The sequence below is a fragment of the Nicotiana sylvestris genome, chromosome 3, assembly GCF_000393655.2.
Source record: "Nicotiana sylvestris chromosome 3, ASM39365v2, whole genome shotgun sequence".
NCBI classification, from domain to species: Eukaryota; Viridiplantae; Streptophyta; class Magnoliopsida; order Solanales; family Solanaceae; genus Nicotiana; species Nicotiana sylvestris.
In genome coordinates this window covers 194,860,293-194,875,154 of record NC_091059.1, presented here as the reverse complement: position 1 = coordinate 194,875,154, position 14,862 = coordinate 194,860,293, and the positions used below count along the sequence as shown (strand labels likewise).

General features: G+C 39.9%; 1 protein-coding gene across 1 annotated transcript; it reads right to left on the bottom strand.

Annotated features, from left to right (window-relative positions):
* Positions 1 to 8,778: 8,778 nt before the first annotated feature.
* LOC138888535 (uncharacterized) lies at positions 8,779 to 9,279 on the bottom strand. The gene has a single exon (XM_070170410.1). The coding sequence runs from the start codon at positions 9,277 to 9,279 to the stop codon at positions 8,779 to 8,781; it is 501 nt and encodes a 166-aa protein (XP_070026511.1).
* Between the last annotated feature and the right edge of the window lie 5,583 nt (positions 9,280 to 14,862).

Genomic DNA, 14,862 nt, shown 5'->3' with positions numbered 1-14,862 from the left:
CTGAAAAGGGGGATTCAATCATTAGCATTATTCTCTGCCTAAAAGTCCTGAAAAATAGAGTTTGAGCATCATCATTACTGCATAAAATTCCTCTTTCTCTGAAAATTTCAGATTTCAGAAAATCTTAGAAAACTTCCAAAAAACTTCTCCCTTTTGTTAACAAGCTGGAAATGGTTTGAAATAGAGAGTTTTCTAGGGTTATTTAGCTGGGATTTTTGGTTTCAAGTGGTTGTTTTTTTTGGTCTGAAACTCTGGGATTCATTTGGTTGTTGGGCTGTTTGATTTCTGCTGTTGCTCCTTTCTTCTTTTGAGTTTTTCAACCAGTGCTTCTCATCTTAGTACTTGCTGTTTTTTGTTGTTGTTTGTTCAAGGTACTGAACTCAACCCTTCTTCATGTAATATTTTGTTAAAAATGATATGAGATCAAAGTTGCAAGTTACTTGTAATGAATGGTTGTCTTTTCATGTTAGTTTCTGATTACATTGATATGTATCCGAGCTATTTATTATTATGTAAGCTTAAAACTTGAAGTAATTTGGTACGAATAAGCTGAGTTAACACATGGATGTTTAGTATTCCTCATTCTGAAAATAACCTTTGTTTGAAGATGCTTTTTAGCTAAATATTCTGTCTGCTAATGCTGATTCTGGATTCTTGTTCATTAGAGTCATGTCTTCCCTTCTTCTTTTATTTAAATGCATAATTTGTTGTTTACTTGATGTCATCTAAGTTTGGTTTGCTAACCATGAGCTATAATCTATGAGTTTGGACACTAGTTGGCCAAATCAGCAGGTTAAAAGGCTAAGAATTGAAAGTTTGATGTTGGTAGCATGCTCAGTTTGGACCAAGCTTTTTTTTTTTCATGGATAAATTATGTCCAAAAAGAGGCGGGTGTTCATTAGTTTATTAATTACGTAGAAGTTGTAATAGATTAGTTGTTAATGTAATCGTTCATGTACTAATAGGTTATACTGTAATGTTCTAATTCTGGAAAGTTTCATTCTTATTTAGAGTATTGTAATATGTTAATTTATGATTTCATGATATAAAACAACAGTCGCTAGATGTGTAATTACTTTGTTGTTGAATTTTTTGCAAGCATAGTAATGTGGCCAAGGCCATAGGCTAGATCTTCAAGGCTCGTTTCTGTGATTCAAGATGGGTCAGACTTGGGTATTAGCCCAGATGGGGAAAAACGAATCGCGACAAGTCTAGGCCTAGGCCATTGGGCCTAGGCATTGAACCCAATAGCTCGGCCCAGTCATAGATGCTTCTCTTGTGAATTATAGGATAAATACATGTCTTATGTCTTGCAAATCATGAATGATAAAATGAGAAACTATGAGGGATTTTTGCCCGTTTGAAACTCCATAAGAAGCATCTTTTGAAAGAGTCTGACCGAACCTTGCTTCAGAGGTTGCCTACATATCTTTGGCTATAAAGGAATCAGGTCAGTGTAGTTCTGGAAGTTTTGGTAGCTGAGACTACTGAGAAACTGTGGTTTCACTGTTGTTGCTACTGTTTCTGCTTGTTGAGCTCCTTATTACACCAAGATGAAAGATGAAAAGCCAAACTAGCTAAGCCTATCAACTACGAGTTAAAAGATTCTTATCTATAAACCTTCAAATGCTTGATCTTGAGTCTTAGATGACTTTTCCTGCAAACTCTGATCTGAATCTTGATGCTCGTTAATTACAACCGCTGGTTCATTCTTCTTCAGCTTCTCAGATCAAGGCGGGACATGCAGAACTTGTGACTTCAATCATATCTTGGGCAATCTGCATCTTTTCTCCACTTCTACACTTAGAGTTCAACTTCTTTTCTTGTTTTTTCTTTTCTTTTATTTGGGTTAAGACTTCTTCTTTTGATCATCTCAAACCTTGTGTCTCACGATGAAAACCTGTTCAGGTACCAAAGCAAAAAAACAAACAAACTTTTCTGCCCCAGTTTTCACTAGGAAAATTTTGTGAGTTATTGTAACCAAATCTAAACTATCTCTTTATTGAAAGCAATAAGATCAGGATTGTGTATCCTTGGAAAAAGAGATTAGTGAGTGGAGCCCTATATCTATACTAAAATCAACTAGGGAGTAGAGACCCTATGTTGGAAAAGAGACTAGGGAGTGGAGACTCTATGCCTAAAATAAAATCAACTAGAGAGTGGAGACCCTATGTTGGAAAAGCGACTAGGGAGTGGAGATCGTATGTCTAAAATAACTTCAACTAGGGAGTGGAAACCCTATAGTGAAAAAGCAGACTAGGGAGTGGAGATCCTATGCCTCAAATAAATTCAACTAGGATGTGGAGACCCTATATTGAAAAAACGGACTAGGAAGTGGAGACCCTATGCCTAAAATAAAATCAACTAGGGAGTGGAGACCCTATATTGGAAAAACGGACTAGGGAGTGGAGACCCTATGCCTGAAATAAACTCAACTAGGGAGTAAAGACCCTATGTTGGAAAGACGACTAGGGAGTGGAGACCCTATGTCTAAAATGGAATCAACTAGGGAGTGGAGACCTTATATTGGAAAAACGACTAGGGAGTGGAGACCTTATGTTAGAAAAACGACTAGGGAGTGGAGACCTTATGTTGGAAAAATGATTAGGGAGTGGAGACCCTATATCTAAAATAAAATCAACTAGGGAGTGGAGACCCTATGTTGGAAAAGCAGACTAGGGAGTGAAGACCCTATGTCTAAGATAACTTCAACTAGGGAGAGGAGACCCTATGTTGGAAAAGCGACTAGGGAGTAGAGAACCTATGTCTAAGATAAAATCAACTAGGGAATGGAGACCCTATGTTGGAAAAGCAGACTAGGGAATGGAGACCCTATGCCTAAAATAAAATCAACTAGGGAGTGGAGACCCTATGTTGGAAAAACGACTAGGGAGTGGAGACCCTATGTCTAAAATAACTTCAACTAGGGAGTGGAGACCCTATGTTGGAAAAGCAACTAGGGAGTGGAGATCCTATGTTGGAAAAGCGACTAGGGAGTGGAGACCCTATGTTGGAAAAAACGTAACTAGAGATTGGGGACCTTAGGCTACCATGTTTTTGAATTTTTTTCTTCTTATCTTTTTTTTTTTCCTTTTTTTCATTTTTCGTTTTTTATATATATTTCATAGAATTAGTAAATGCGAGAAAGAATTTTGGGAGGGGACTTCCCTTTATGGATTGTTGCTGCAAAGATGTTTTTAGCCCTTGTGCAGTTACTCTTTGGTTGCACCTGCTTCTTGCAAAGTTGCTTTGGATTGCACCTGTTTCATGTTTTCAAACAAAGAACAATTGTTAGTTTGAAACGGTGGTTGGTTTTGTGGCCTTGATTGTTTTGATCACTTGATCTAGGCCCAACTCTTTCGATGAAAATCTCTATTGCTCGTTGGCTTTCTGGAGATCAATCTCTCTTCTAAACCCAGGGATCTTGACCTTCCAAAATTTCACATGATGGTTCAACCCGTGTGGGGCTTTGGCCTTTTCATCTTATTTCGCCTTTATGGGCATTTGACTTTGGATTTCTTTCCCTTTTTCATAATTTTGACTTTGGAGCATCAACCATCATGGTCAGTCGAGACCGACTTGATGCACTTACTGAGGCTGGGTGCTTCCTTTGAATTTAGTTTTTGTTAAGCAGAACTCTATAAAACCAATCTTTTCATCTTTTCTTTGTATTAGTTCGGAGGAATTAAACCGAAAGAGATTTAAAGAAAAGTAAACAAAGGAGAGGATACTGAATTTAACAAGAGATGTCCCTTTAGGGGGAAGAAAGAAGGACTTATCTAGAGTGCATGCAGACTTCAATAGAGATGACATGCTTCTTGGACTGGATACCTGATTGGCGCAACCATCCAATTTCTCATAAACCCAACATAACTCGTGTCTTAAAAAACTGAGAAAATCTTGCCGGGACTACCAATGTTGATGGTTGTAGGGGATTCCTTCTTTTCGATCAATGGCGCCCTTTGTGGGTCTTCGCCAATTGACCTCGCTTATTTCTCTTCTTACCGTCGCCTTATAGTGCTCTTTGCGAGTTTTCACTAACAAGACTCTCTCATTTCAATTTCTCTGCTTACCATCTCCTTAAGGTGCTCGCGTGGGTTTTCACCAATAAGACTCTCTCATTTTATTTCTCCCATCTTGTTGCATCAGATCCAAGTAACTGCACTCTCCGATTCTTGAACATTCTCACCGATCAATTGGAAGGACTTGAACATGATTTTGGGGTACAAAGAATTTGGATTGAGTTACAACTTTGGAACCATTCAGGCGGGATCATCGTCGAACCATTATAACATCTTCCCCAATTTCACTTTTGGGGGAATTTGGATTTTGTTTTGGTGTGACTGAACCCTAAAGAGAGGCTGCCTACGTATCCTTTCGGAATCAAGTCGAACGTAGTTTAGGAAAACTTTGTTTTTGCTTTTGATTTTTTTTTACAAAAGCTTTCAGGTTCCAAAGTGGGTAATCAAAGAAGGGTAATCAGCTCAAAGGGTTAGCAAAGGGTTAGAGTGTTTGGGGTAGCGAGAATGAAAGCCTTCGTCATCCCAATCGAATAATATTGGTACCGCAGAAGGGTTAAACGTAAAACCTTTTGACCGCGTCTGTATTCACAGCTGTTTCAGGATCATTTCCTTCAATGTCTCCCAAGTACAATGCCCCTTTCGGCAACAATTTTCTTATAATGTATGGACCTTTCCAGTTTGGAGCGAACTTTCCTTTTGCTTCCTTGTGATGAGGGAGAATACGTCTCAAGACGAGTTGCGCCACTTCAAAGTTCCTAGGCCATACTTTCTTATTGTAGGCGCGAGCCATTCTTTGTTGATACAACTGCCCGTGACAAACTGCAACCATCAATTTTTCATCAATCAGGGTTAACTATTCTAGACGGGTCTTGACCCACTCACTATCCTCAATTTCAGCATCAACAATGATTTGGGGAGATGGAATTCCAACCTCTGCGGGTATTACAGCTTCAGTGCCATAAACCAACAGATAGGGTGTTGCTCCGACTGATATACGCACAGTTGTGCAATATCCCAATAATGCAAACGATAACTTTTCATGCCATTATCTCGAGCTTTGAATCATCTTTCTAAGAATCTTCTTGATGTTCTTGTTTGTTGCTTCAATAGCACCATTAGCTTTGGGCCGATAAGGGGTAGAATTCCGATGCGTGATCTTAAATTGTTCACATATCTCCCTCATCAAGTGACTAATCAAGTTTGTAGCATTGTCCGTAATGATAGTTGTAGGGATACCAAAACGGCAGATGATGTTGGAGTGCAAGAAGTCTATCACTGCTTTCTTAGTGATGGCTTTGAGAGTGACTGCTTCAACCTATTTCGTGAAGTAGTCAATGGCAACCAATATGAATTTATGCCCATTTGAAGCTTTTGGCTTGATTGGCCCAATGACATCCATACCCCAAGCAACGAATGGCCACGATGCTGACATAGGATGCAGTTCTGTAGGTGGTGCATGAATTAGGTCACTGAGTACCTGACACTGATGACATTTTTGGACAAAACTGAAGCAATCTTTTTCTATAGTCATCCAGTAATAGCCTGCTCGAAGGATTTTCTTTGTCAGGACGTATCCATTCATATAGGGTCCACACACTCATGCGTGTACTTCATGCATGATTCTTCCGGCCTCTTATGCATCTACACATCTTAGCAGGTTGAGATCTGGAGTCCTTTTGTACAAGACCTCCCCGATCAAGAAGAAACCGTTGGCAAGCCTTCTAATGGTTCTCTTTTGGTCTCCATTGGCTTGCTCGGGATATTCCTTTAATCTCTTGATATCATGATACCATGGTTGTTGGTTCCGCCTCAACCGTATTGCAATAACCATGCCTTTCTCGGATTTGGATTTCCAAAAGGTCAATGTAGACATTGCCAGGATATGGCAACATCGAGGCCAAAGTAGCGAATGCATCAGCTAACTCATTGTGAAACCGAGGAATGTACCTGAACTCGATTGACTTGAAACACTTGCTAAGATCTTCCACATGTTGCCTGTATGGAATAGGCTTGACATCCCGAGTTTCCCATTCACCCTGAGCTTGTCGGATAATCAAATCTGAATCTCTCATGATCAACAATTCTTCCATATCTTGGTCGATTGCCATGTTCATACCCATAATGTAGGCTTCGTACTTGGCAGTGTTGTTTGTGCAGAAAACCTGAAGCCGAGCTGTGGCCGGATAGTGTTGACCAATGGGTGAGATCAAGATTTCCCCAATCCCGACTCCTTTTTGCATTCACAGCTCCATCGAAGAACATTTTTCAAGCATTGGTGTCTTTTGTGGTTACCTCAACTGAATTTACTTCCTCGGATATTCATCATCAATAGGATTTTCAGCTAGGTGATCCGCTAAAGCTTGGGCTTTCATTGTCGTGCGGGTGACATAGACTATGTCAAACTCAGTGAGCAGGATTTGCTATTTTGCTAACCTCTCTGTGAGCATCGGCTTTTGGAATATGTACTTCAAAGGATCCAACCTGGTGATGAGATAGGTGGTGTAGGCCAACAGGCAATGCCTAAGCTTCTGAGCGACCCAAGTTAAGGCACAGCAAGTCCTTTCCAACAAAGTGTGTTTGGCTTCAAAGCTAGTGAATTTCTTACTCAAATAGTATATTGCCTGCTCTTTTTTCCTGGTCACATCATGTTGCTCGAGGACACATCCGAAAGAGTTTTCCAAGACTGTCAAATACAAAAACAAAGGCCTTCCAGGTTCGGGTGGGACCAAGACCGGCGGATTCGACAGATATTCTTTGATTTTGTCGAAGTCTTCTTGACACTCATCTGTCCATTTAATCGCCGCATCCTTAATAGCTTAAATATGGGCTCATATGTGGATGTTAACTGAGCAATGAACCGGCTGATGTAATTCAACCTTCCTAACAGGCTCATAACCTCTTTCTTGGTTCTCGGAGGAGGAAAATCCTGAATAGACTTTATCTTCGTTAGATCTAGCTTGATACCTCTCCGACTGACTATAAATCCCAAGAGTTTGTCAGACGGAACCCCAAATGCACATTTAGCTGGATTTAGCTTCAAGTCATACTTACGTAGCCACTCAAAGAACTTTCTCAGATCCCGAACATGGTCGTCTTGTGTTCTGGATTTGATGATCACATCGTCCACATACACCTCGATTTCTTGGTGCATCATGTCATGAAAGATGGCAGTCATAGCCCTTATATAAGTTGCCCTAGCATTCTTTAAACCAAAAGGCATAACCCTATAACAATAGGTGCCCCAGGGTGTGGTGAAGGCTGTCTTTTCGCATCTTCTTCATCCATAAAGACCTGATGATACTCGGCATAGCAATCCATGAAAGATTGTATCTCATGTTTGGCACAATTGTCAACAAGGATGTGGATGTTTGGCAAAGGGAAGTTGTCTTTGGGACTTGCTTTGTTCACATCCCGATAGTCAACACACACTCGAGTTTTCCCATCTTTGGTACGGGAACTACATTAGCCAGCCATGTGGTGTATCGGACCACTCGGATCACCCCTGCCTTCAACTGTTTGGTGACCTCTTCTTTGATCTTGTTACTGATATCAGTTTTGAACTTCCTCTGTTTTTGCAGGACAGGGGGATAATCGGGGTAAGTCGGCAACTTGTGGACCACCAAATCGACACTTAATCCTGGCATGTCATTGTAGGACCAAGCAAACACATCTTTGAATTCGAACAAAAGTTGGATCAATACATCCATAGTTCTTTCATCCGTGTGAATGCTTATCATGATTTCTTGGACCTCTTCTGAACTACCCAAATTAACCGGCTCGGTTTCATTTAAGTTTGTCTTAGGTTTATTCTCAAATTATTCCAATTCTCGGTTTATTTCCCTAAAGCCTCATCTTCATCATATTCCGGTTCTTGATTCATTATTTCACAATTAGACAACGTGCTATGATCTGGGCGTGAAGTCCGCAAGCATGTCATGTTATTTAAGTCTGCATTATTAGAACTGAAAGGAACAAATAAGAAAAGTAACAAAAATTAGAAAGAATAAAGAAAGAGATTCATAGATGATGAAATATTGATTTCATTTCATTGAATTTGAAGATAGCAGGGTTTACATTGGAATTTTAAAGACAATAAACTAAAAGAAACATTCGAGTTACACCCTGGAATAACTTGGAATGCAAAAAAGGTGGCAAGACTGGACTACCGGGATTCTCGCCTGACTGGGAATGGAGTAACCTTCCGATTTTGTAGCTTGGCATCGGGCCCCATAAATTGTACCTCAGTAGTGCTCGAGCCTTCACCAGATTGGACCATGTGAGCTTCATATAACATTTGCCTCACGGTTCCACATATGTCCTCAATTTCCTCAGCCGTGAGGGCCTCATCATCTTCTTCTTCTTCTTTGGTGTACTTGGGCTTGATGAATGTTTTATAAAGATGCGGGACTGGATGAGGTAGACCCTAACCATTGCTCATTTGTACATTTGCCCATGTCACGTCAGATTCTGTGGCATGAAAACCCACACCGAAGAACTTCTCGCTGGCAGCTAAAGTGATAGGTTCTGTGATACCTTGCAATGATGCCCCGAGTCCCTTCCCAAGCTTATAACCATGCTTGATCATTTCAGTAGCGACCTTGATGTACGCATTTGACAGAAAGGGCTAAGGATATGAGCTTCCCTCCTCACATTGATCTTCGATCACAACCTCAAAAGCCTGATAGACTATATGCTCTCTACCTTCCCTAGCTTCGAGACATGTGACTGACGGGTCCCGATAAATTGATTGCATATCTTATCCATAAACTATAATTTCCTGATATTCATATTCAAACTTCACCATTTGATGGAGGGTAGAAGGTATGACCCCCGTAGCATGGATCCAATGCCCTCCTAAGAGAAAATTATAGGAGGTATCTATGTCCAAGACCTGAAACGTCACTTCGAAATCCACAGGACCGATAGTCAAGATCAAATAAATTTCCCCTATTGTGCCTCTCTTGATGCCATCAAAAGCACGCACACAAACATTATTAGGTCTGATCCTCTCAATCTCAATTTCCATTCTTTGCAAAGTTGAGAGAGGGCATATGTCGACCCCTGATCCACCATCCACCATGAATCTTTTTACATAGTACCCTTCACACTTAACTGTCAGATTAAGAGCTTTGTTGTGGGCAACCCCTTCCATGGGCAAGTCATTCTTGCTAAATGAAATCTGGTTGACTGCGAAGAATCTTTCTTGCCATCCTTTCCAGTTGCTCCATAGTGATTTCAATCGAAACATAGGCTTCATTGAGGGTCTTTATCAATACTTTCTGATGCTCATTCGAGCTTATCAGTAGAGATAAGAGTGAGACCTGAGCGGGAGACTTACGGAGTTGGTCAATTACCTCATCGTCTGTAGTTTTCATTTTTCGGAAGAATTCCTCGACTTCTTCGGCACTAACTGGCTTTTTAAGCGGGAAGCGCTTCTGCTTGGCATTGTTCACTTCTTCCAGATTGAGGTACTTCCCGGATGGGTTGGTTTTATTTACTTACCCTATGATTTCTTTACCCTTGTACGTCACAATTGCTCTGTTGTAATTCCAGGGCACTGCAGTGGGGTCCTTCATGGGCTTCTGTGGTGCGCAGCTGATAACCACGGGCTAATTCAGCCTTGGTGAAATTATCAGCCCCCGCGCCACATAAGTCCCTCTTGGTACGTACATCTTAGGTCTTTTGTTTAGCTCAAACCTCTTGGGGGGACTCAACACCAATTGTTCTTTCCTGGAAGCCCAGGGAACATAAAGAATGGTATCCTTAGGGGGTACTGCCCCTATTTTGGTTTCCACCGCCTTTTCTACACCTTGAGGGGCAGAGTTACGTTTTTTCTCCTCCTTGTCTTGCTTTGCTGCCGCCTTTGGCTTCTTTTCAACATCGACGATGGCAATGATGGCTTTCAGAGCTGGGTCAAACTCCTTATCTTCACAAATCATCCTGATAACTGGCCCGTTGTTGTGAGCCGGTAATGGGTTATTGGTTATATTGGGGATCTCTTCATCTTTCAGCACTATGAGCACGTGATTTTTCCCCTATATGAATTACTCTCATAAATTCAAAACAAAATAATTTCTTTCAGTATTTATAATTTTGTGAATTTTTGTGGCATTTTATGTTAATTGTTTGCATTTTGTCTGTGCATTTTAATTCATAAAAAAATACAAAAATATGCATTACATTTAGGATTTAATTTTACATATTTTTAGAATTAATTAGTAATTAGGAATTTACAAAAAATCACAAAAATTGAGTTATTTTTGCTTTGTTTAATTTTAGCTTCGAATTTTGCGAATTTTCTTTAAATTTGTATTTTATTAATAACATTGATTGTTAATTGGAGTTTAACATGATTTGGTAGGATAATTTTGGTTTTTAGAATTAACTTAGGGTTTTTAGTTTAAATTTGAAAAGAAAAAAAAGAAAGAAAAAGAAGGAATTGAAATGAATAGAAAAAGAAAAATAGAGAAGAGGAAATCGGGTTTGCTTTAATTAAAATGACCCAAAATTGTGCTAGTTCTCGTCCTAAAAATCCTAGCCCAAACAATTTCGGACCCAGCCCAAGTCCTTTCTCTTCAGACGACTAAACGACGTCGTTTCCCTCCCCATTTGATCTGAGCCCTTGATTCATTTCAATCCAACGGCCCAAAACCTCTCCCCTCTTTACATATTAGTGTCTGAATCACAACGACAAATTCAGTTCCAAACACGCCCTCATCTCTCTCAACCCTTTCATCTCTCTCATCTCTCTCGTTCTTCAAACCCTAGCAGTCCAAGTTCCACCATTGTTACAGAGCAAAGGAACTCCATTTTTTCCTCCCAAAAAATCCGTCTCCACAACCTTCCTTCATCCCTGACTTTTAGTCTCTCACCATAACCCCCAAATCGTCACTAAGCGGAGCCAAGTCTGGACTTGAAAAGGGAAGAAGACGAAAAGATTTTTCTAGTTTGGGGCTGAAGATTAAAATCGAAACTGGTCTCGTTCGTCCGTTCTTGACAAGAACGCATGATTGAGACTAATTTCAGCTCAAAGTCGATGAGTTCGAGTTCCTTCAAGTTTGGTCCATGTTCAGCTGTTGAATAGGTACCATCATTTTCTCCTTTTCCCCGTTCTTTTGATTCTTCACTCCGTCGTCATATCCCTCCATGCGTTTTTTTCTTTTCTTGGTCAGTACTTGTTTATTGAAACAATTTCTGGTGGTGATTAAAGTAAGAGCATGCTAGCTACATTTATTTAATCCTCGTGCTCAGTGTTAGTAGTTCTTGTTTTCTTTCAATTATTTCTGCTTTCAATTCAAAACTGCTTGGTTCATAGTCAATCAGGAGTTACTGAATGGGTTTGGGTTTTGGGTAAATTGAAAGCCTAAAGTGAAAGAAGATCAGTCCGGCTTGGGGCTAAACTCTGGGTCAACTTGGCCCGCCTGGTTTCATACAGTAATTACAGGGTACTAGGAGGGTAGTTTAGGTATTTGGGGTTAGGGAATTTTGCTATAACAGAAATAGAAGCTTCTAGGGTGGGGTTTTAATTTGAATTTCAGGATCTGGGTAGTATGAACCTGGTGAACAAGTCAAGATTCTAGAGACTTTTAAGTAAAATGCATAAATTAAAAGGGATCTAAGAGTGTAAATTAAAATTTGAGAGGTGCCCTACTTACTTGCCTATAAAAGCATTCTTACTTGCCTTAGAAGGCAGTGGATGAAGAACTGAAAAATAGAGAAAAATAGAGACGGCTACAGTGTCTGGGTAGATTCTGTGTTCTAGCTACTGTTTCATTGATTTTGAGTTGATTTCACTGAAAGTTGGCTGAATCTGGGTTGTTCTACCGCTGTTTCTGAGCTTACTGATCCTTATTTCCTCTTTGTTACTTCTTTTTCCAGGTATTCCTGATTCTCTAAGAGATGAAATGCAAAAATGAAAGTTGTAATTGCCAGAAGTTTTTCATGAATAAATGACTGTTTCTCTTTAAATCTTTAATGTCAATTATTTGTTTAAGATTTCCTCGAATCATATAGAGTAGAGTAATGATATTCAGCCTAGTTTGTTCATCTTAGTATAGTAGTAGTATTTTGGGGATTCATGCTGCCCTTTTGTTTAGTCAGAGATTTGTGGACTGTTCGTTGGTTTGAACATGTGAGGGACTGTATATATGGACTGTTTGTTTAAGACATTTTGGTTATGCATATGTTCAGTTATATGATTAAGTTTGTTTTTATCTCTAGTTTGTCATCTTCATTCAAAGCGTTAGGATTCATTCAATTAAAAGATAATGTCTCATACATTTGCATGAAAATTAGGTTTGTTTTGTCAATGGATGTAAAGTTTTTGCTATAGGAGCAGAAATGGTATGGTTCATTGAAGCACAAGTCCAAAAATCGATTAAATGTGTTTTCATTATATCACTTTATATGATTACGCCTACTGCTTCATGCGGGTTTAAATAACATTGAAGTCTCATGGTTCTTTTATGTAAAGCTAGTTACAGATTTGAAATTAAGTATATCAAACCAATAAGTTGATAATTCAAGAGTATTTGATTAAATTGATTATCTGTTATTCCAACTGCTTTAAAACCTTATAAATCTGGAAACCCGAATATGCACACTTATCCTGGAATTGAACTCAAATGGGTATGTGTTGTTGTTTTGGTCTATGGCTAATGACTGATAAATATGTGGCTTGTATGATATTAACCGTAATTTTCAATCACCAGGCTGGCCTTTCACTAGTTTCTTATGGCCCAATTCGCGTGTCAGAATGCAGTTGGCAGTAATGGCTTCGAGATTTTGGGACATTGGGCCTTTCTTTCAGGCCCAGTTGTTGGGAGTAATTATACAGGGATGCTTATTCACTATAACATTTAGATTAATTACACTCATAGCCGCCTTTAAACAATTTACCTTTTATCTAGACGGAAGTGAGCCATAGAAGATAATCAAATAGCCTATGGCCCTTCAAGCTTAGATTCGAATGCCTATAAAATATAGAATTGAGGCACACCACGTCGAACAAGATCACAATGGCATGGTCCTCGTGTGGATTAATTTTTAACTCAACCTTAGAATCCGAGACGTGCCATTTAGTAAATCTCTATGGCCCTCACAAAGTGCAAACGCGTAATTGCTTTAGGCGCGTACTTTTAATAATCTACTTTCTTAAACTCGGGTGCGCATTTATGTGACCCAAATCCAAATCTCAATAACGTTAGGTAAAATGTGTCGTGGACCGCGGGTGCATTTATGTGATATGGTTCAAAACATATTTTAAATGACGTTGCAATTTTCTTTAAAAATGAATAAAAGCGGTTAAAGGTTTAAAATTGCACCATAGGTTAAAACATGTACTAAAATCATATGATAGACCAATTATAACAGTTGAGCGACCGTGCTAGAACCACGGAACTCGGGAATGCCTAACACCTTCTCCTAGGTTAACAGAATTCCTTACTCGGATTTCTGGTTCGCGGACTGTAATACAGAGTCAAGTTTTTCCTCGATTCGGGATTTAATCGGTGACTTGGGACACCATAAATCTCTCAAGTGACGAATCTGAATCTTTTAGTAATAAATCCCATTTCGATTGCCACTTAAATTGAAAAAACTCCCTTATACCCTTACGGGGTGTAAAAAAAAGGAGGTGTGACAAGCACTACCCTCTTTTGCTCTATCAAGTTTTCGATTGCCCTTTTGAGAGTCCAAAAATCTTCAGTGTCATGCCCTTCCGTTCCTGAATGGTAGGCACATCGAGTACCGGGTCGGTAGGAGGGCAACTCTGGGTTTTTCCTGGTTTGGGGTACGGGTAGCAACAAACCAATTTGGACCAGTTTAGGGAAAAAACTAGAGTATGATTCACCATTAGGCGTGAAGTTTGTTCTTCTGGGTGGTTCCCGAGCACGGTCATTGTATGAAAAATTATTTTGAGGGGGATGGGGATTATATGGAGCTTGGTGAGGAGGGTTATTTCTAGTAAGTGGAGCTCGATTTTGGTTAAACTGTTGTTGTAGCCGAACGTATGGCTGGGTAAGCCACATCCTGATGATGATAATAATGTTGTGAGGTACTTGAGGGAAGTAACCTCTGGGTGGATGGAGGTTTCCCAGACTTGAAGCCTCCATCGCCACCTCTTCTTTCTTCTTTCTGTTTGCTACACCTCTTGACCAGCTTTGGATTGCTTGGGTTGTAGCTCTTATGGAAGATTGGCTCAATATGCGACCTGTTTTCAGAACATTTTCGACCATCTCACCAATCTTGATAGCCTCAGCAAACAGCTTTCCCATTACAGACATCATATTCTGAAAGTAGTCAGCCTCTTGGGCTTGCAGAAAAACACTAACCCTTTCGGTCTCATCCATCTTTTGCTTGACTCTGGCCGCTTGTTCGCGCCACTTAACAGCATATTCTCGGAAACTCTCCGAAGACTTCTTTTTGAGATTAGACAGGGAATTTCTATCTGGAGTTATGTCTATGTTGTATTGGAATTGTCTGACGAAATCTCGAGCCAAATCATCCCATATGTGCCAGTGAGACATATCTTGATCCATGTACCACTCAAATGCAATGCCAACTAGACTCTCTCCGAAATAAGCCATTAGGAGCTCTTCTTTTCCGCTTGCCCCTCTTAATTGATTGCAATACCTCTTGAGGTGGGATATGAGGTACTCGTGCCCGTCATACTTTTCGAACTTGGGGGTCTTGAAACCGAGGGGCAAATGCACATGCGGGAACATACATAGATCAGTGTAGGATACGCTCTTTTGGTCGTTCAAGCCTTGTATATTCTTGAGGCTCTGACCCATGCTCCTCATTTTCCGAGTGATTTCCTCTTGCTTGGGGTTCCTTGTAG

What these genes read in the sequence shown, in the direction of transcription:
- LOC138888535 (XM_070170410.1), bottom strand. Translation starts at nt 9,279, where the DNA reads ATGAAGCCTATGTTTCGATTGAAATCACTATGGAGCAACTGGAAAGGA.